The sequence below is a fragment of the Melitaea cinxia genome, chromosome Z (assembly GCF_905220565.1).
Source record: "Melitaea cinxia chromosome Z, ilMelCinx1.1, whole genome shotgun sequence".
Classification (NCBI taxonomy): domain Eukaryota; kingdom Metazoa; phylum Arthropoda; class Insecta; order Lepidoptera; family Nymphalidae; genus Melitaea; species Melitaea cinxia.
In genome coordinates this window covers 8,953,217-8,977,765 of record NC_059424.1, presented here as the reverse complement: position 1 = coordinate 8,977,765, position 24,549 = coordinate 8,953,217, and the positions used below count along the sequence as shown (strand labels likewise).

The following is a 24,549-nucleotide window of genomic DNA, read 5'->3' as shown; positions in this document are numbered from 1 at the left end:
CTACTCCTTAAGTGTACTAAGATAAGAAGTCCCAACCTCTGAATCGATCTTAAATTAACAATTATTTTGTTAGAACAAGTAATGTACACGAAGCATAATCACTTGCTAATACATACATACATAGCCTATAATTAATTTAATAAAAATAACGCAAGTTATTTAACATTAATAATTAATATAATTATAAGAAAAATGGAAAAAAATATATATTACAATAAACACCGATAGTTAGACAACGGACTAAGGAGTGACAGTAAATATGTTACACATTTTCTTTACAACACCATATATCGAAACAATCACAACAACAATAAGAATTATTCTATTTTTAAAGTAGAATATTACGGCCATTACGGCGGAAATGGTAAATAACGTTGAAAATACATATCATTTTTATATTTGTGCTAAGTAGGAAGTATTTTATATGAGATCCGGGTTAAGGGAAATCGTCGTAAGTTCATGACTTACTGCTGAGGTGGCATGTGATGGTGTTGATTCTGGTTCTGGTTCTGGTGCAAGGGGTGACCCGCGGAGGGAGAGGGGCGGGGAGGATACGCAGCCACGGGTCTCTCTGATGTCCCTTCGTACTGGATCTGTGCCGGTAGTCGCTGGTTTTGTTGTATCTCCTCGGTATGTGCGTACGGGTCTTGAACCTAAAATGTTAACAACACGTAGCGGTATAATTAACATCTTAAGTGTGATGAAGACTTTATTTTACACTTTCAAGAGGTATTAAAGAGATCATTAGATAAAAAGAGATTAAAGTATTTACCAAAAATAATACAAAATTTATAAATTATTAAAATTATACTGTAAATTTAAAATAATAACAACTTATAATTAAATATGAAAGTATATTGAAAAAATTGAAAATAAAATTATAATTACTTATTATCTATATTTGTTATTGTTAATATGTATGTATGCGTCATCTTTATTTATTTTAAAATACTACTTTTTGTACGAATTCCTTTTTTCAAGCACTATAATTTCAAGCCCTCAAGCAATATCTACAAAAAGAAAGCAAAGCACAGAAAAAACGGCTTGTGTTCGCAAACGATAAAAATTAAAGCCACTTCGCCACTGAGTCATGTCATCGCCATGATCCATCAAAGAGAGCTATTTTTGCTTTAGAATTAGTAAAAGCGAGCACTACTTAAAATTTTCTAATGACAATACTGAATTTAATAGTATTAATTATAATTTAATTTTTTACTACTGCTACAAAAAAAAGCCCCTGCAATTTGTTTAAGATTTTTTTATTATTTGATCGTGACTGAATTTATATTTATTATGGGTTCTTATTACTTATCATGGCTTTTAGTGGTACGTAACGACTGTCACGTTAGCAATGTAACTTTTAAAATAAAGTAAAATCTATGATTTATATTTGGTACATCAGTTATATCCTTTACAGGACTCTCTTATTCTTTTATACAGTTCGTATCGTCGATGTCCTCAATTTTTTGTGGAAGTGATTGGTTTTGTACACAATAATTTTGGTCCTTTGTGAACTAATTGACTAATAGTGAGTGTTACTAGCCGTCAAATTAGGTCAGCCAAGAGTAGTCTTAGAGCTATGTCTCGTCTATGCGGGTCTTGATGATTAGAAAACAAATAATAAGGGGAATATACAACGATTACAATAATAGATGCTGTGTGGTTACGGCATTAAAGAGCGTTAAGCATTAGTTATTAAGCAGCGTCTACGGTGCGACAAAGCTAGCCCTGCAGTCACCAACCCGCCAGCCCAGCGTGGTGACTATGGGCAAAACACATGAGTTCACGCCATTTTTTTTTTTGAGTAGTGGACTGCGAAAGGCTGATGTGATGATGATGATGTGATGACAATAATAGAAGCAGTATAATAATGGAAACATTAATATGCAGTGAGTATAATTCAATTATTAAGAGACAATATAAGCATTTAAGAAGCAATTCGTACGATTATATAATAAATTACAATGGAAAAACTGTTAGATTTGATATTGTTAATACAGTGAAAGAAACTTCAATCGAGACCTACGAAACTTTCAAAAGCGGAAAATATGCGTAAAGTGAGTCGACCGGATGTCCGTTGCGTGACGTCAAGACTGCAACACTAGCGAGGTGTTGACCCCGTACTTTACGACTTACGTTAAGGATCGGTTGGAAAATACCGAGCCTCGCCAGCAAAAGCTGCTCCTTCACCTGCCGCAGCTCCTCCTGCTGGCGCACTATCATCTGCTGTAACTCGCGGTGCGTTCGCTGCAACTGCTCCTGCCGCGGCCACTAGCTCGCATCATCACATACGGACAATCTTAACCACTTACGGGTGCGTTCACCGTTAAAAAATTAAATAATATACGTGTTAAAAATAATTAATTGTAATCGTTTAAAATAATCAAAATAATTCAATCATAAATAAACTAATCGGGGTTGGGTTCGAAGTTCCGACATTTTTTATTTAAAAAAAAAATATGTATAATATATCAAGGGCGACGCGGCATACCTGAAGCTGAGCTTGGTCTGGGCTAACGCTGACCGGAAGCGGATGTAAGGAAAGAACGCCGGGCACCCCGACAGCCGTGACGTACGGCATCGGCTCGAGATACTGCGCTCCGATGCCATGCTGAGGCACCACCGCCGGCTCGGACAAGCGCTGCGTCTGGAAGTAATCATTTAATGTAATTAATTGACTAAACCTGTAACATTCCGCTGCTGGGCATAGACGTCTTTATTTTTCAGGCAGGAAAAGGGTCGAAGATTAATCCACAACGCTGCCAAAGTGCGAGTTGGCGAACATTTTCTTTATGAGTAACGATCGCTATCAGGTGTCTATGATAATAACCGGAACCGACAGCTTAACGTACTCTCCGAGGCACGAAGGAGAGACAACCAGACCAGTTTCTTTCCAGTACAAATACAAATAAATGTCCATCCCCAGCAGGAATCGCCGACACGTCACGTACACTGTACACGCACCACTAAACCAGAGCGATGTCACTAATGAATCATTTGATATCTCATTGCAAACTCTGGAAAAAATCTATTGTAAGCAGGTTACAAGAATCAACGTTCGTGCAAATCTACTAAAAATAACTGAATAAACAAGTTTTAAATATGTTTTTGTACTAATCCGAACGAAATTTAAAAGGAAGACTAAGTTTAATCTTTGCCTGAAATGATGAAGATCAAAGGAAAAATAAATTCTTAATTTAGTGCAGTAATTTACCTCCTGTGAATTATGACGTTGGAATGACCTCGAATCTCCGGATACGGATGCGGTGTCGGAGCCGGTGGCATAGCGTACTTGCGAGGCGCGGGTGTGCCACGATGCGGTCGCCGAGGTCGCCGTACCAATAGTAGCGACCGTGGCGCAAGCGCTGCCCGCCGACGTCGCCGCTGACTTCACCGACGCCGGCTGGGGTTTAGTTAGGAAGATAAGATAGATCTTTATTGTTCACATTCAACATATTATTATTATTATTATATACTTTATTGCACTCAAAAAATAGATATAAAACATACAATAATAGAAAGGTTTATGGCAAAGGTGGACTTATCTTTGAAAGAGATTTCTTCCAGTCAACCCATGGTCATGAGTAAGTGTTTCATATAGCAAGGCAAACAGTGCAAGAAGTATTCATTCAGAAGAAAATAAAAAATAAATAATAAATATTAAAAAAAAACACCAAAAAAAAAAAAAAAAAATAAAATTTATATATATATACAAAAATGTAACATACTACACATTAACAAATACATATAAAGATACATACCAAAATACAAATATACTTATACATATACATAAACATATACATACTCACTATAATATATAAGTAAATACATACATATTCTTTAATAAGTAAACACATATTTACATTAAACTAGTTTAAAATACTAACATTGATGTACAAAGGCGACCTTTTCGCTCGGTAGCGATCAGACAACAGTTAAATAGAGGAGAGTAGGCAAAAACTTCATGCGTGTAAAAGTTTTTAAGGTTTCATAGCGTTAAAACGCTATTACATTGTAGTAAATAAATAGTTTTATGACGTATTTTTTTTTCTTTTTAATTTAGCACTTGCAAGAACACAGGCGTTGGTCGCTAGTTGTGTAAATGTTGATTTCAAATAGATTATATTATTGTATATTCGACAGTCTTTTATAAAACTAAACAAGGGTAAAAGATACTTCGATTTTGTCAATTTACTATAATATTTTTTAATAACGTTTTTTTATTACGAAATTTAAATAAAGTAGATAAAACGCGCTAGAAATATATATTTAAATTCTAATTTCTACTTAATATAAAGTAATTATAAATATGTTTTACGCACACAATACAGACACCGTCATTTGTGCATAAAATAAGCATCTTAATTTGTGTGTTTTAGGTAACAGCTGGCTAATATAGATTACACACAAAAATACTTAAATATTTATCACAACCCGACTCGGGGCGGGGATCGAACCCACAACCACTGGAGCAGAAAGCAGTCACTACAAACTAAGCCTACGGGTTAGTCAAACATATTAAATCTATACATAAAGCATATAGAGATATTTTGTCTATATTAAAAATATAATACCTGTGACACGGAGTGGTAGGAATTCCCAAAAGCATCGCTGGCCTCAGACATATAGGATGGTGACATAGCCATCATGGCATCTTCTGATGATGTCTCTTTCAATTCACTTCTGTTATGAGCCGATTCTCCCAACGTGTCAGCTTCCGTGGTTTCTTGTTTTGTGCTTTTGTCTATGTCTGCATAACTAAAATTACGATGTAAATTTATTAGATTAACTAGCGACCTACCCCGGCTTCGCACGGGTGCAATGCTGATACTAAATATACTACAGAATGTCTTTATTTATAGTGTGGAGCTAGTTTATAGCATGGCTATTATTAACATAATAACAACAACATTCAAATATGCGACGATAGATTACGCGTTGTTATAGAATGCGTTGAAGAAATAAAGGTTCACTGCTCGTTCCCCGTAGGTGATAGCGTGATAATATGTAGCCTATATGTTGACCCGAATTCTTAATAATATTCGTGCCAAATTTGAAGTAAATCCATGCAGTACTTTTTGAGTTTATCCCGGACGTACATGCAGACAAACAAACAGACAGACAAAAATTCTAAAAACCATATTTTTGTCTTCGGTATCGATTGTAGATCACACCCCAAGTATTCTTTTAAAAAAATATTCAATGTACAGTTTTGACTTTCATACCATTTTATTATATGTATAGATAATCATTTTTACTGTCTTAAGTATTGGCTGCTACTTGGTCCATATCTCTAGTACTAAAATATGGTTGAAGAATGAAACATTTCATTTTTTAAACTTAATCTATCACTTTATTTATTTATTTTTTGTTTAACATTCCCTTTAATATTTTATAAAACAATATTGTTTTTAACCGACTTCCAAAAAAGGAGGAGGTTCTCAATTCGACTGTATTTTTTTTTTTTTTTTTTATGTATGTTACATCAGAACTTTTGACCGGGTAGACCGATTTCGACAAATTTTGTTTTAATCGAAAGGTGGTGTGTGCCAATTGGTCCCATTTAAATTTATTTGAGATCTAACAACTACTTTTCGAGTTATATCTAATAATGCGTTTTTACTTGACGCTTTTTTCGTCGACCTACGTTGTATTATACCGAATAACTTTCTACTGGATGTACCGATTTTGATAATTCTTTTTTTGTTGGAAAGGGGATATCCCTAGTTTGGTACAGTGATAAGGAAACCAGGATCTGATGATGGGATCCCAGAGAAATCGAGGGAAACTCTCGAAAATCCGCAATAACTTTTAACTGGGTGTACCGATTTTGATAATTTTTAATTTTATCAAAAGCGGATGTTTATCATGTGGTCACATTTAAATTTTATCGAGATCTGATAACTACTTTTGGAGTAATCTTTGATAACGCGTAGTTACTTGACTATTTTTTCGTCGATCTACGTTGTATTACTCGTCGATGTAATTGAAGTCGGTTTTTTTTTCGTTTGCGAGCAAACACAATTATTCAATCTAAAAACCAATTTAAACTACATAATATTTTAAAAATAATTAAATGAATACCTTAGGACGCGATGTGTGCAAACCACAAACTCTGGCTTGGAGTTCCATTGATGGTAAGTTATATAGAAGCGGGTCTGTAACCAGATCCATTGCTGGCCTTTGGTTAAAAACCTATAGTAGCATGACGTCAGCTCGCCTTTTTGCATTACTGAAACAAAATTTTCTCTGATACATACTTTCGAAGGTTTATATAGATACATATATATGGTATTCATTACATAGTATATAACAAAGTCGCTTCCCGTTGTCTGTATGCTTAGATCTTTAAAACTACGATCTTTAAAATAGAGTGATTCAAGAGGAAGGTTAATGTTAATAATACATGCATAATATAGTAGAGGAACACTGATAGTTTTAGAGGTTTCTTATATGATGTCGTACAAAAACAGATTTTTTGGCGCTTACATTGTAAATACTTATTTTAAATTATCAGCATTGCACCCGTGCGAAGCCGGGGCGGATCGCTAATTTACAATAAAAACATTCTACGACAAAAATAATTCGTTTCCATATGCAGTTCTTTCGTTGTATTTGGCAGTTAAGTGTTTCACTTTCTAGTTATACGGTTATATAGAATTACGTTGCCAGAGTAGCTCGTATATTAAGACGATGTAAAATTTAAAAAAGTGCTTGTTAAGTCTAATTAAATAAAGTTTGTTTTAAACTTATTTAACTTATTTGCATAATATGTATCCAATGAGGTGTAAAACATAACTAAATAACACAAAAAATTACTCACGAGCTTCATGGCACGTCACGACTTTCTCCAAATCGTCAAAATGGTAGTAGTCGTATCCTGAAGTGCCGAGCACTTCGAACGGCAAGTAGCCAATGATAGGCGGTGCACGATGATCCAGAAAAAGGAATTTCCATTCCAAACTATGACGAGATGTGAACTCGCTTCGATTTGAGTCCACGAGAGACACGTCGCGAAGCAATTGCGGTGTGCAAAGTTTTCCAGTACAGACGAACAGTAACCTGAAACAAAACAATGATAATAACTGCTTTACTACATAGTATAAAACAATGTCGCTTCCCGCTGTCAGTATGCTTAGATCTTTAAAACTATGCAACGGATTTTGATGCGGTTTTCTTTAGTAAATAGTGATTCCAGAGGAAGGTTTGTATGTATAATAAATGCATCATAGATGAACACTGATAGTTTCAAAGGTTTCTAATGTGATGTCATAAATAAACAATTTTTTGCGCACGGGTAGAATTGGGTGATAGTGTGTGGCAAGTTTTGAAATTTATGTCTATCCTTTTCTACCACGTAAGGACTTTTCTAAAGAATCCTAGTTTTTAAATTAATATTCTAGAATTTACTAGAATTATCTAATATATAATTGTTAATATGATATGAGATAATCTATCATCATCTAGAATGTTCTCTTAAATTCGGAAATTATCTATAATTATAGAACTTAATTCAGAACCCTAAGATATTTCAGAATGGTCAGTCACCATCCAGGGTATTCTTAAATGTTCTAAAATGTGCTCAAATATTCTGAAATAATATAGAATAACACAATTTAATTCCAAAGACTCTAAAACAATCTAGAATATTAAGCAAGTATTGTGAAGAGAAATAAAGAAATAATGTAAAATAAAGGAAAAACTGCAAATACATATTATAGATATAAAAATGTAAATATGTGTTATACAATAAAAGATAAATATTTCATTTGAGTAAGTTTTTTTTTAATTAAGAGCCATTTCACAAAAATCGGTAACAATCCGCGAAATTGTAATATTTTGACGTCGTTAATCTCAGTGTTGGATGCAATAATGTAATTTATATTCTTGAAATATAACAGAGCAACATTTGTTGTAGTCCATAGTCAGATCAGAATTTTGATTTATATTATGTGTATAAAATTATTAACCTTTTCATCAGCCTCCTCCCTGGGTAAACGGTCGCAATGTATACTTTGAAGTCCTACTTTTCAATAACCTCTACGTTTAAACCATTTTAAAAAAATATCATAATATGTGGAATATAATTTTGTTGTCCACTATCATAGATTTTGATTCCATTTGTATCTCTATTAAACAATAAAAAAAATTTAAAGTTACGAATATTTTCCAAATAAGTACAATTTTAAAAGCGATATTTCTCTTAGAAAACTAAGAAATTTTAACGAACTATCTTCATCAAAGTAAACTTACATCATTAAGGAATACAAAAAAAATAATTAAAAGATGTAATTATTTTTAATACATTTTATATTAAATAATAAAAAGATAGTATATATTGCCACGCATCAAGCTCGGTAAATCAGTCGAGCGCTAGCGCTCTTAGAGGTAAGGTCCACGCCAAATTCTGCGGAGCCGTCTCTTTCGCTCACACGCGCCAAGCGCCTGTTGTTATAGCGGATAAAACGCATTTGATACTTTCATAATAAAATATAAATAAAATAAACATATTACGAAAATGACTGTAAAATAATATAATGATAATTTCTGTAAACAAATGTATAATTTAATTTTCTTTTCTCACACTATCAATACAAATAGGCATTTCAATCTGTTTGTCTTGTTATTTGTTAATTAATATGTTCGTCGGTGTCGATGTCATTAAATGCTTTTTTATTCATATCGTAAATATTAGATTCATTCGTAAACTGAAAAAACTAAATCAATTTAAAAAAATTGTTTCATAAAATTGATTTTTTTAATTTTATTTTAAATTTATTGACTGTTGTTATATAACATACTTGAAATTTTTAACAAATTAATTATGTAAAAAACATTTTATACCATAGTTATAATTTTTATTATACATCAGAAAATGATCACGATGGTCTTTTGGTTGTCACACTATACGTACTAGCACAAAGATCGCGCGGCTCGTACGACTCGCGCGATGCGACCAAATTTACCTAAACTTGCAGAGCGTAAAATTGTGAAATGGCTCTTAATACTATTTCAGTTAGTCAATTTTATTTATTTGCTTAATGGTAACACCATATTTTTAATGGTAAATAGATCTACATATTTGAGATGGGAATTTGTAATAATTATCAAAGTTAAAAAGATGGTGTCTATGAACTCCTCGTAAATCGAACGAAAACTAAGGTTATGATAGTGGATCGAGCCGGAAACCTATCAAAAAATACTCTCAATATTCCGGGCGTTGACACCGTCGATCGCTACATTTACCTAGGCGCCCAAACCTGCAATGACGGCAGTTGTGTCCCCGAAATAAGGCGTATTGGGATGGCAAAAGATGCTATGACGCGTCTGAACAACATTTGGAAGAAAAGGGGAATCGGTATCAGAACCCAAGACCAATCTGGTACGAGCCCTTGTATTCCCTATCTTCCTCTATGGAGTTGAGACATGGACAATCCTGGCCCGAGAAAGACAAAGGATTGATGCATTAGAAATGTGGTGCTGGAGGCGAATGCTGATAATACCTTGGACTGCGAAACGCCCTAATGGATTCCCAGCTCCATATAAAAACCAGGTTGCCCACCATATGCCAACAACCCATTTTGTCGTACTTCGGCCACACGATACGCAGAGGCGATGAAAGTCTGGAGAGACTGATTGTGGTTTGGAACACGGAGGGCAAAAGATGGCGCGGTCGTTCACCAACGAGATGGGCAGACCAAGTCAAAAACTCATCTGCCACTAAGTTTTACACGGTCGTAAGAGACGCCATGAATAGAGACCAATGGAGGCAAATAATCCGCTCGCTGATGCTGAACACGATCCTCAGACATAAGGGACCGACAAGAAAGGGAGAGAGATGACCTCCTCATGCTATTGAATATACGATATGTTTTACCCGAGCACCCGCTGGGTTTCGCTGCTTGTCTTTTATAAATAGTATGTTTTTGATATAAAAAGGGTCCGCTGGCTAGCAAACCTTTTGTTAAATATTTATTTTTTGTTCACACCGTTTCTCTCACGTGTTGTTTTATGGTGCGTCATACTTATTTATAAAATTGAGTACTCCGAATTTACCCTAACCACTTATGATTTTTTACGTTTTATAAATTGTTATTCTTAAAGAATACCATGACTGTATACGTTTGATGTCAACTGTATCGCTATTACAAAGCATATTATCTGTAACTACCATTAGTCTTTATGAAAGTTTTCCATTTTTCAATTGGATACGGAACTATAACAATCAAAAGCTGTCAATACAACGTAGTAAAAAATTAAGAATAGGCTTAATAATTAGCTTTGATACAAATTGTTAATGGCTTTTTGGTTTAATGTAATATTTAAACTATTTTCATATTTTATAAATACTATACCTCGAGTCCTGATTTTGTTGATACAGAACGTTAGGACCTTCGTTTTGTTCCATATATGTACCTGCAATGTATTTGTTCAAACATTAGCCATGTGAGATATGTGAGATATACAAAAAACATCAAAGTAGTTTAAGCGTTTTTGTAAATGAGTAGAGTTATAACTTTGTTCAAAATATGATGCAAATATACTTAATTGTTCCATAATTTTTTTTATGTTATATTGAACTTGTCAAATAATGTAAACTCTACATAAAAACAGCTGTAACTATAGTGTTCTACTTACGCAAAACTAAAACCCTATCTTATGCTAAAACTTCTTCTATTTGACAAATATTATATATACTTCGAAATTGAATGTAATATATTTGATTTAATTTAATACCCATCGGGCCTCACTGCGTATTATAATTACTTTATTATGCAATACTGTATGAAAAAAAAAATGTTTATGAAATCACAATTTTATTTATCTTCTTTTTCTTTATAGACTAAAATTAAGCGTCATATACACGCAAGAACAGCTTTTTTTTGGTTATCTTCCATATCAGTTAAGTTCAAATTCGGGAAGTAGTTGTAGTGTTGCGTGTGCCGTGTAGGAGCCTTGACATTGGCGGTTTGCGGGTTCGATTTCCGCTCACGATGGTTATTTGTATTTGTAAAATTTTGCATCAATAGTGCCTCAGAGAGCACATTAAGTTGTCGAACCCAGTTGATATCATATACACCTGATAGCAATCATTACTTATAGTAGGGAATATAACCGCAAACCCGCAGTGGAGCAGTATTTTATTTCGCTTATAAAAAACAAAATGGACATTTACACAATTTAAATAGTATATAAACTTGCCACGCAGCAAATGAATCAATTCTACCCTTACCTTAGCCATAAATGTTAAAGAAAAGTCGCAATAACGCCATAAAATATTTAAAAACAAAAATGCTTCCTGCGCTTTATGATTTATTAGTAAGGCTCTTTCCCGCGACTTAAGTTGTGTATAAAGTTATTATAATAGTCTTTACTATGAAATTGCCGTTTTTAATGAAATAAGTTAACGCATTTTTTTTTCTATATCTTTTTATTTTCATTATTCAAAGTAAAAATTACCCGTGGAATCAATGTATTTTTGTCAACGTGGTAACTTATTGATGCCTTTCTTGAAAAACTCTGCTGGACGAGAGGCAACAAACTCTTCAAAGGCATTTTGTACTGATTCTCGGGTATTGAATTTTTTCCTGCCAAAAAGTTATCCAAATTCTGGAAAAAGTGGAAGTCTGTAGAGGGCAAGATCTGGTGAGTACGGTGGATGTCGGAGGACTTCCAACCCCAGCTCTTGTAACTTGGAGACCGTCTGCTATATGAGGTAGCGCGTTGTCGTGCAGGAGCAGCGGAGCCGAGTGACTGACCAAAGCTGGTTGGAGACGTGCGAGCTTATTGTGTTTAGTTTTTCACAGTACACTTCTGCAGTAATGCTCATGCCATTCGGTAAGAAGCTGTGATGAATTACACCGGCGCTACACCGCCAAACAGTCTTAACTTTCTTAGGGGATCATTTTTCGTTTAGGGCATTGTTTGGGTACTGAAAAAGGATCTAACCAACTGCTGCTAATTCAGCTGTAGTTTAAGAATCATCAGCCTCCACAATCGCCTTTAAATCGTCATTGTCGACCATCATTTTCGGCCGACCACGTGGTTCATTTCTTAGATCAAAATTTCCGGAACAAAAGCGAGAAAACCAATAACGGGTGGTACGATTGTTAGTAGTGTTCGCACCATAAACGTCGTTGATGTTGCGTGCCGCTTCTGCCGCTTTGCTACCACGATGGAACTCATACTCCATAATCACTCGAATTTTTAACATATCCATGACGACGAAAAACATACAAATGCGATGTAAACAGAACGCTAACCATTAACCAAATGACTAATTATAAAAAAAGAATTTTATATTTTTGAAATAAAAATAATTTGAAATTGGAGTTCTCAGCGATTATTTTTTTTTTTTTTTTAGTTTTGAACTATCAATTTCATAGATAAAGACCTAATATTTATAAGGATTCTTTTTGATATAGCATCTGGTTTATTATTTCCTGATTTTTATCAGTAGTCCAAAAATAAAAGATCATGTTTCTAATTCATAAATAACAGTCTGTCGTACAAAATTTATGGCACCATATCACCCCGTAAGAGTAGAATTTCCACAAATGCTGAATCATGTATTTTCTTAGTTTCGTTTTTCAATATAAAAAAAAAACAAGAACTAGACATAATTACAGTATAAAATTAAAATCCTCTCAAAATTTCTAATTTATACCATAAGTTCATATTATACTGTAAGTCATTCTAGATTAAATATAAATGTTCAACGCCATTCTTTCAATCGTTACTTTTTGATTTATCGTATACAATTTAAATAAAATTATAATTATAATTACTATATAAGTCATAAATAGTTTATTTATGGTCAATGTGAACTACCATTGATTCGAAACGAAGGTTCTGATAAAATGAATCGTTAAGAAACTGGGCAATTCCTATTTAAAAAAAAAAAAAACAAAAACTGTCAATCATAATTACAGCGCCACTAAAATCCCACATATCTTTGTCATTCATATAATCTTGAACCGACTAAGATGATTTAAGCTGTTACATAGTTCTTAATATAAACTTTAGACAGTAGGTAATGCTATAATCGTTTGTGGAATTTGATTATGTATGCATATACCCAAAACTTTCCGAAGTCGTAAACTGCGAGTCACAAGCTGTTGTTTATTTTAAAATTCTTTATATTTTACTTTTGTAATGTTTAACTTCTAAGGATTGTTTATTTAATAACAGGCGCAGGTTTGTATTTTATTGTAAAAATGTTACCATCTTTAATGTTCACTTTCAGCAAAATAAACAAATTATGTTGATTTTATTTTGAACAAGTTATTTTAAATAAATTTTCCGTAAGAAAATATCTGGTTTTAAAAGTGTGATGGCACTTGTAGATTGACAATCAACTATTTTTTTTTTTTAATAATTCGAATGTTCTTTTTGTTTTTCTATAAGAAAATTCAGAAATAATTTGTTAATTTCCTAAGAATTTAGTAACTTGTACTTTTTCTAACGTAAACGAAATAGTAATAAATCTTAAACAAGAGTCAGCTATTGCTACTTTATAAAATTTCGTTTTTTATGCCATTCGATCGCTTCGTGGCCTTAGACAATATTTATAATTAAGTTAAATTAGCCAAATCCCTTAGTACTATTGAGTAGCAAATCATTACATCTCATTGATCATAAAAAAGGTTGTAGGTAAATTCTATCTAGAAATTTGGAAAACTACCTTGTGCTTCTTTTCCGTATTCGTAATTGTGCTCAAGTTATCTAATTTACCTATTGTGAACGCAGTCTATATGTATTTAATACATTATTACTGGGTAATTTTTAGATATATTTCTTACAGTATTATAAAAGATACCTTAAAATGATGAGTGTTTTCTTTTTATATATATATGTTTGTAAAATATTTAAATTTTTTTTTTTTTTTTATAAAATGTTGACTTAACTGAGGTAGGGCATAGCAGGAATTTCCTGCTCAAAATATGGAGCAGCCCGACTGGGGGTACTACCCCACAGACCACTACCTTACAGAAGATCACAGCAAAATAATACTGTTTTCAAGCAGTATTGTGTTCCTGTTGGTGAGTAAGGTGACCAGAGCTCCTGGGGGGATCGGGGATTGGGTCGGCAACGCGCTTGCGATGCTTCTGGTGTTGCAGGCGTCTATAAGCTACGGTAATCGCTTACCATCAGGTGAGCCGTACGCTTGTTTGTTGACCTAGTGACATAAAAAAAAAAAAAAAAAAAAAATCTTTACCTAATGTTAATAACCTTGAAAAAAATAATCCCTGTATCCCCAGAATTAGAAAAAAAGAACCAGCATCGAATTCTCCAGATGTGTGTCAATAATAAATAAATAAAGAAACAAAGATACTTACGGAAGTGTCCGTTGAACTGGACGAGTTCATACGTAGTCTCATCTCGAAAGTCCAATGTACCTCTTTGTAAATGGCACTGAAATCTTATTTCATTCTCTGAAAATAAAAAAAGCTGTTATAAAAATAGCATTTACGCATTTTAAGTTACCGGTTAAAAATGAAATTTAACATATAAACTAACGTAAAGTCATAAACATATTGATCACTTAAAAATACTTTATCTGCAGATATCTCACAGCCTAAACTCTAATTTTAATGAAAATTAAGCACAGCAGTATCTTTGTAAAATTTGAGTTCGCAAAGTCTTTTTTGAAGATAATACATAACGCAGGCATATTATACAGGTTTTTTGTTCAGGCTTTTCAACAATCCACAGCGTAAGCCTTTGTACCAATTTGCAAAAAGCAACGAGTTACAGTTAAAAATAATGATTATATAATACCATTAGCTATTATTATAATACCAATTAATTTATTATTTATATATAAACAGTTTTGAAGTTAAACACTGTTTAAGCATAGAAGTTTCGTTCGTAAGTTTGTAATTTTGCAGCATTTTAATTATCATTCGCCAAAAACAATTCACATTTGCAGCAGTTTGTACAAATTTTGTGAAATCACTTACGGTGTAATAAGTTACATATCATCACTACATAGTATAAAACAGTCGCTTGCCGCTGTCTGCTATGCTTAGATCTTTAAAATTACACAACGGATTTTGATGCGGTTTTCTTTAGTAAATAGAATGATTCTAGATGAAGGTTTATATGTATAATACATGCATAGAGGAACACTGATAGTTTTTGCAACCGTGCGAAGCAGGGGCGGGTCGCTAATGTTTTTTTAACTTAATTAAAAATATATATTTTTAGGATGTCATCTTTCATACAAAACAATAATAATTTTAATACAAATCTCTCTTACTAGATCTAGAATATAGATCATTAGGTTTAACATTACATACAGGTTCGATTGATGACTTGATTTTTGAGATTTCCATTAGCTTTACGAGTCCTTGAACGTTCGCCAAATCATATTCGAATATTACTGAAATCGAAAACATCAACAATTTTTCACCCGGCGACTATACGTGCTATTTAGGCAATATTGAAAGTTATTGGTGTAAAAAAATGCATAAATGAGTCCTCTGGATATTTTTCAATATATAATATAAAAGATTTTTAGATTTACCCTTCTACGCCTACTTGAACAGTTTATTCAATTTACGATACAAATAATAATAAAAAGAAGCCTGAAATTATTTTTATAATGAAACAGGCAGCAACTTTCCTTTAAATAATCGTTCGAAAAAGAACAAAATATTCACAAAAATATCGATGAATCCTTCCAGAAAGATTTGGTATTTACATTGGTAAATGAGAGCATTTTCGCGTGTATTTGCTATGAACGAAGAATTTAACATTCGTCAGTTGTACATAGTTTGTTTTAAAATTACTTTTTTACTGTAGTATTTTATACTAGCTGTGCCGTTAATTTGTTAAAGAAGGTACTAAAATGTTAAATAACCTATAGCCATCCTCGGAAAAAGGAATATCTAAAGCAAAAAGAATTTTTCAATTCAAACCACAAGTTCTTGAAAATATTAGTATAGATTCATTCATTCATTAGCCTTAATCCATCTATTGCAGACGATATAAAAACAGTGTCAGAAAGTTGCCTAAGCTCTGCGTCACCCTCTCGACCTCACTGGCTAGGCCCACAGGAACGACGATTCGATACGTGTGGAGCCAGTTCGGCTGCAGGAGTCTTTTTCATTTCGAGCTATGCCACGAATGCTTGACGGAGACCCCGGGGTTTCCGGGTTCTTTTCCGGGGACTTCCGGGTTTCTAATGATGTTTTCCTTCTCCAGGACCCTGATGATTTTGGGCCAAGTTTATCCTTCGGTCGCCTTTTACGACCCCCACGGAAAGAAAGGGGGTGTTGCTATTCTACTCGGTCGACGATATATAACGATAATTAATGTCACATTTTTTATATGTCTTTATTACTGTTAAAAATGCATTATTAGTATATAGAGGAAAGCTATGTACACAAAATAAATTTCTGAACGCACGCATAAATATTTGACAACTAATATATATTATGTCAATCCTTTTTCATTACTGACATAATATAAGTACATTTTTAAAATCTTAAATACGCCATTACACGGATATTGTTGATATATGATGTCGAAAGCTTTATTTAAATACGTTCTTTAATTTGAGGGGAGAGTTTACCGTATCGACGAGATGAACATGAAATGTTTGGCAGTTAGGAAACCCATGAACATTGTTTCGGATTTTTTTTTTTCGTCAAAATTTCAATGTTTTTAATAGTCATGCTGCTATTAGGGACGGAGACAAATAAAACAAATCGAAAACCACGAAAATCGGTTCAGCTGTTCTCGAGTAATATGTTCGAACAAACCCGACTTTTTTTATATATTTAGGTCCTTACATATTATGAGATTGGCTTTTTGTTTGGTCGGAATATAAAGTATTTACCATTGCTATCTATGGCAGTTTTGCCATTTTATAGGTACCTATACCTTTATTGACCTTTATTGATACCTTTACTAAAAAAAACCATTTAGACGGGAATCAATAAAATGTTTGAAGGCGGTTTGGACTGCCCCATCGAAGTTGAATTTTTTCTCTTGCACAAAGTTATCCAAATTTCGAAAAAAATGGTAATCTGTTGGTTTTATCATGAACACCGCAGCCTGCAGCTCTCGTGGTTTCGGACGTGGTTTGTGATGGACCCGCTTCCACAATAGCTTCCAATTCTTCATTATCAACTTTGGTCTCTGGCCATCCACTTATTGTTGTTAGCAGTTGGAACCAAAGACGCACTGTGTTTTTGCGACACCCCAGTCGTACACATCATTAACCCTTCGAGCCATTTCTGCAGCACTGGTGCCACGGTGGAACTAGTACTCATAATAACACGATATTTCAAGTTATCCATTTTGTAAACTGTGTGACGCAAAGATGAAAAACAAAAGAGGAAAAAACAAATGAATTACGGTTTTTGAAACACAAGTACATGAGTAAATAGCTGTATAGATTTGAATTTGGAATTCTTAACCAAAGAGAAAATATTTGTCAGTACGACAAAATCTAATGATCTAATATTAGAGATTAGTTACGTAAGATAAATAGATTACTGTCATTACTAAGTCACGTATTAGTATCATAATATTGTCTTGGAAAATAGAATATAAATGAATGAATTAAGTTTAACTGAATACACAGACCCCATACAAGTTAAAAATAACTTTCAGAGAAGTCCTAATCAATAAAAAGAATGGTTTATTAATCCTGTATCCGCCATACTGATAATCACATCAAATCAATGTCCGACAAACCAAACTTAGATATAAGAACGAGTGCACTTTCAGCCACTTCATTTGCTAAAGGTAAAAGTAATTTTCGATATTCTCAAACTACAACTATACTATTGTATTATATTCCAGTGTAAATTTACTAGCCCTTAACAAACAGAACATAGGATAATTGTGTTTGCTCGCAATTTAAATTTAACCACATGACAAGCACCGCCTTTCGATTAAAACAAAAATCATACAAATCGGTACACCCAGTAAAAGAATTTGCGACATATATAACTAGCGACCGGCCCCGTCTTCGCACGGATGCAAAAACTATTAGTGTCTCTCCTCCTCTCTATATTACCTCTACTATAATATAAACTATGTAATCACACAAGTTGATGAAACAAGTATAATGAGAAAAGCCGAAGGTAATTAATTCCCCGTAATCTTGTTAGGTAAAAGTTTTGGTGGGTGTAATTATTAAAGATCCCCCGCAAGGAAGCCGGCCTTCGGTGAAAGCCACCTAATTATTTTTCCTAAAACTTTGCTTGTACGAATCTTATTTTGCAGAGAAATATATTTTGGGAAGCTTTGTGTGGACTCATTTCTTTTACCGTTGAGGGGTGCTTATATTACTACGTCGTTTTTTTTTTGTGGCAAAAACTTGAAGTTTAGATTAATTTTTTAGTTTTCATATTAAATCTATATACAAGATATACTTAATTAAGAATAATTAAGGTTTGTAATTTTTAAATATAATATTAGTAAAAAATACAATATTTGCAGTTTTCGTTGTAGCCTCCTTTAAGACAAGCAAAGACTTGACTTATTATTGTGTGGCGGTGGTTGTGAATTGTCCATGAACAGATTAAACAGCCACGGTGACGCTTCACATCCCTGTCTACCTTTTTCGATATTAAACCATTCAGCGTATGCCCCTTTTATTCTCACACAAGCACTAGAATCCCTATAAAGAGATTGCAATGCTCGTATGAGGATACTGCTCACACCATTCACTGACAATGCTGACCACAATTCATTCCTCATCACTCATCATAGGTCTTCTAAATCCACGAACGCGCAAAAGACTTGTTTGTTTTTAGCCAACACTTTTCGGCTATGAACCGCAAAGTAAAGACTTGATCCGTACATCCCATTCCCTTTCTAAATCCCGCTTGTGCATCCCATACTTTTTCGTCTGTTTCATTCACAACCCTCTTAATCAACACTTTTGCATACAATTTACCGACGACGCTGAGGAGGCTTATACCGCGGTAATTTATGCAGTCCCGCCGTGACCCTTTTCCCTTGTACAATGAGACCATTACGGCTTTGCACCAGTCTCCCGGTACTTGCCCATTTCGCCAGCACAAATTGAAAAGGCGGTACAGCTGGCTAGCCACTTCCCATGTCCAGCCTTTAGCATTTCGACGGTAATCCTGTTATACCCTGCAGCCTTACCTAATCTCACACTTTTCAACGCTTTCACTATTTCATCCATGCTTTTCTCACTTACATCAAAATTTATACTAGCTTCCATGGAAGGTGAAGAAGGGTAGGGAAGGTGGGAAGGATACGGCCCTTCCTCTCTTTCAAACAAACTTTACTTTTTTTTCTTGAATATTTACTATTTCGGAAATAATTTTAAATGACTAAATCACTGACCTAAAAAAAATATAAATTCCAAATGAAAATAATTTAAGTTTTGACTGAAATAAATTAATAAGAATTAATCTTTGTTTTATTCCCAAAACCAACTTTTACTAGCTGTCAGTGGTAAAACCTAGCATGTACTAAATTGTAATAGTAAAAGCCTGAAAAAAAATTCTCATTTTCATAAATCCTTACATTTACCAACTCATGTCGGTAAATCCTAAGACTTACTCTTAAATCTTTGGATTTACCGTAGTTCGAGGTTTAACTGTAACATATATACGTTTCTTTTCTGAAAAGGTAACGCCATTTTACAAATCTAAATTATTATAGCTGGAGCAATGAAAATGTCTCCTATTAATGCCCTTCAAGTGGAATTGGTTGATCCTCCTTTACATCTACGCAGACAGTTCTTATGTGACAGGTTCATTATTCATGCCATACAAAACCCTTCTCACCCTTTAATTGATAAACCCCATGATCTCAATTATCTATAAAGATAAACCTCCCCTTACTAAATCTTTTCTTAAAATCAACATCAATGGTACATATCAGTTTCACGATTCCTTGATATAACACCCTAGAATTATCTTGAACCTAGGAGTTACTAAAGAATCATCTGGCGCTGCACTTGAGTTTAATAGAATAATCGATTCGGACTGGTCGGAATGGTTGCATTTCTTAACCGACTCATCTAAAATGAACCCCGAGTTAAACGTTGGTTCTGCTGTCTGGATTCCTAATACAATATTATCTTGAATTACAAACTGTCTCCTCTCTTCTCTACTTTCTCAGGTGAATGTATTGCCATTTTGGAAGCTGTCTTATATATTGAACCACATGGTCTTAATAAATCTGTAGTATTCACTGACTCTCGAAGCTGCTTCCAGGATTTATTGAAAAGTCCATTTCATGCTAAAAATAATCTTCCCATTACTCTAAAGATAAAAGAGACACTGTTTAAATGTCATCAATCGAATATTGAAGTAGCGCTTGCTTGGACACCGGGATCTCTAGATCATTTGTTTTTTGTCTGAAATTAACTGTATCACTATATGATATGCTTCCCAAAAACATTCCGCGGCCGATTAATGTTTGTTTTCTTCTAATTTTAGTGCAATCTTCTTTTTGTGCTGTCTTAGCTAAGTTTATTAGAATCAATGATATGAAATTATAATTTACCAATAAATTAAAAGTATTAATCATGTCAAATATTTTCAAGTAACCGCAGCTTAAGCGGCTTATCCCACTATTGTACTGTCAAAAACGGACCGTCTCCAGACTTATACACTTTCAGCACTTGGCATTGGCAAAATCATCGACGAAAAGCTGATGGAGCCATAGTCTTTAAAGAAGAAGAAGAAGAAATCTAAATTATAACACTGACACTCGCACTGAACCATTAAGGAGAGACCTCTTATATCTGGCTTACTTTGAGTGTGCAATGCTGTGTTTATAAAATTATACAATAACTATAATTCGCTGTAATCACGCAAAAACTATCAGTGTTCCTCTAATGCATGTATTATACATATAAACCTTCCTCTGGAATCACTCTATTTATTAAAGAAAACTGCATCAAAATCTGTTGTATAGTTTTAAAGATCTTAGCATACAGATAGTGGCTAGACCACTTTGTTTTATACTATGTATTGATATAAGCACCACAGTACTATCAAACACAGTTTATTTTTATAATCAGAGAAATTAACATTGCAAAGGTTTTCACTTAGAATTCAAGGTGATAATGATAATCATTTTACTGGATTAGATTATTACTGTAATTTCTTTTTCCAGCATCAATTACTCAATTATTGATTATATCTCTTCAATTATTTCGCTTCAGTTTTTAAGTACTAGCAAAATCACAACAATAAGAGGATATTTTATGGCTATAGGATTTTTGTATTTATTATTAGCAGCCAATGCAAGCATAGTAAGATTATTACAAATTACTATAAATCAAAATAAATATTTTTAGAATAAAATCAGCACTGTGGCAGGCTTATTCAGATATGTCTATTTTTTGTTAAATATGCACATAAATAATATATATACAACAACCACCTGCCAGGGTGGGAATCGAACCCATAATCCACAAGGAGATAATGCGGTCACTGAAAACTGGAACAACGAGCTAGACAAAATGAAACTTAAAATAGTAAGCCACATGCATAATATATATATATATATTTATATATAATATTCCGAATTTTGTCCAATAATAATAATAATAACTTTTCACATAAATTCCACCAAAATAGGTGTAATACAACAGTCATAAACTCACTGGTGGTTAGGTTCTAATAATTTTGAGACTTGAATTATTAATCGACAAGATAATGTCACATTTATAATTATTATTAATAACCACAAAAATATATTCACAGTTGTTCTTAAGCATGTAGTATTTCATGTAAAAAAGGCATCTTTACAAAAAGTCAATTATTTTAGATTAAGACAATTTTAACACAACTTTTGATAGAATAGCATAGCATTTATTGACTTGTTATCTGTCAATTAAATTTTTTAATGAGAACTTGACAAAAAATGCTTAAATTCACAACTGCATTTATTCAAAAATTACTGCAGTTACACAAAAAACACTTATATTCACAACTGCACTAAATTTAAGACAAAAAGTATAAAAGTGTTAAGAAAATAATATATTAGTATTTTTAAAGTATTACATGAACATTTGCATTTAATGCAATGCCATCATATACTTAATATAACTAATTTGCAACAGCTTATGTTTATAGTTATGATTCGCCGAGCAATTTAATTAATCAGAGCAGAAAATTAACACAAATTTAGCTAAATCGCCACATTTATTAAATAATGGATAATTATAATAAACAAACCTGATGTTACTGTTTGAGAAGGATGTATTACGGGAACAGGATTCTGTAGTAAGCCGTACAAGTTAGGACGATCATCCTCAAATACTAAATCAAATATACTTTTGTTTACTATGTTACTCTACAATCAAAAGAAATTTAATATTATATATTATAGAAATAATTGTGTTTGAAAATTCATTATAGGAATATAGAGTATAATTACTGGATTGTGTCCTAATAAAGACATTATACTTTCTGAAACATAGTAAATTTGACCAGTAGCTGAAAACACCATAACAAATCCTTCCAATGCTTCCAGAACTAAATAAGTAAATTCTTCATTGGACAAAAATACAGGTTTCCAGTCTTCTTGCACATCGTGAGCTCTCGAACGGACAGTTATTTCTAAAATAATAAATGATTATAAATATTTAAAACATATTTTGATTTATATAGATTTTTAGTCATTTTCAAAAGAAAATCATGTTTACCATTGTGATTCTTTAAAAAAGAAATTGTTGATTTAAGAATAGTAGATTTGTCCATCTTTCTATTGTTAGTAGAAACCATTGAGCCAAGTTCATTAACAAGCATGTTGAACTGGTCTCGCCTCTTCTTTTCACTCAGGTTTCTTGTCCTCCTAAAAGTATTTATACTCTTATTACAATAATAAAAGCATTATATTCCTCAATTCCTATATATTTATTTTAATATAACAACAAAAAGACAGTTTAGGATTGAAATGATTGTAAAGATATCGTATTTGTATGCAAACTAAATAATACAACATTGAATCTTCCATAGATTTATATATTCTTTTAAGGTTATTTTTCAAAACATCTTCAACACTCGAACATCAACTTTTTCAAAAGTAAAACGATTTTAAACTTATGTTTGAGATATCGAAATATTTATTTAGATAAATATTTCCTTAAGATTACATTACATACAAATTTGCTCAAAACATAACATTTTTTTCTCACTGCAACTAATTCTATCTATGAAAACTGTTTAGCCATGGGCAAAATAGAAAATAAAAACCAAGATTAGTTGGCAATTTTCAGAAAAAATAATGTCTATACAACACTGTTTTCCAATAGCTACTCCAATGAATAACATTTTATTTACAAAATCAATAAACAAAAACTTGTTTAATAATGAATGAAATGTATTAAGTTACAAGTATTTTTTAAGTTGTATATTGTAAACATTTAAACATATTATAGTAAATACCTTTTGGTGTCATCTTTGTCATCGCCGTCGTCGTCCATGGTGGTTTTGCCTTTTCTACAAGACACGATCAATTGTACAACAGAGGCGACACATCACATAGAATAAAACCACTACACAATTACACACAATAAAACCACTGAGACTTAAAATTTACTGATAATACGAAAAGAAAATATTAATAATTTTTATCCGCTTACTCACTTAGATATGCACTCAAAAACCTTTGCAAAACAGTTGCTTATTAGCCTGTTATTAATTAATAGCGCACTAGAGTATTTAAGATTAACTCCAACTTTGTTAATTCTTTTGTATACAAATTACATAGCATTGGTAATCAAACTACTGTGTTGAAATTCCTATCTCCGTAGCTACTGGTACAGTAAAATTCTCACTGAATACAGCATTCCTTTAATGAAAAAGGAGTTTACATCCATCCACCGAACCAAATTATGCATAATAGCAACACTGTAAAAATCAATCAATACTTTTAAAAATTGGCAGCACAAACAAACAATACAGAATACTTGTAGAATACCCTAAAACGGGGTTAAAAGGCACGATTTCGAAAATCGCACGATAAACTTTCTATATTATAATTGAAAATATAAGCAATAATTTAAAATTTTCTTTTTCCACCTGCTTATATTTTACTAATATTACAAAATAATAACAATTATAAAATATACACTGCCAAAGAGCAACACGGAGGGGAGTAGCCATACCTAACGTTTTTTACCGATACAAAACTGTCTGTCATTTTTTGCGGGGGGGGGGGGGGGTGATCACACTCACGAACACTATTTAATTCCTACACAAAAATATAAAAATTATTGTCACTACGAAACTCATACATACTAAATTAAAAACATACATATTTTTTACATACACATAAATTCATTCTGTGTCATTACAGTATAACGACATGCCACAACTACACTGACAAGTTGCTTACAGCCGTGGTTGTAACAACTGTCGATACGCATTATCGATTAATTCAAGTACTCGATTAGGGAAATTAGGTTTTTAAAGTTATACAAAGATTACAAGACTTTATTTATTATATTATACTACAATAATTATCATGTCGAAAAGAAACTGAATGTTTATATCATTTAAAAAAGTTACAGTTGTATCTATTACTTGTTTT

General features: G+C 32.8%; 1 protein-coding gene across 1 annotated transcript; it reads right to left on the bottom strand.

The window, feature by feature from the left end:
• Positions 1–158: 158 nt before the first annotated feature.
• LOC123668627 (circadian locomoter output cycles protein kaput) lies at positions 159–23,440 on the bottom strand. The gene is made up of 13 exons (XM_045602343.1): positions 23,403–23,440; positions 22,661–22,809; positions 22,393–22,574; positions 22,191–22,308; positions 14,340–14,435; positions 10,356–10,416; positions 6,824–7,062; positions 6,085–6,232; positions 4,575–4,758; positions 3,215–3,403; positions 2,492–2,647; positions 2,137–2,259; positions 159–653 (listed from the first exon to the last, which is right to left on the bottom strand). The coding sequence occupies exons 1-13, from the start codon at positions 23,438–23,440 to the stop codon at positions 465–467; spliced, it is 1,872 nt and encodes a 623-aa protein (XP_045458299.1). The 3' UTR covers positions 159–464.
• Between the last annotated feature and the right edge of the window lie 1,109 nt (positions 23,441–24,549).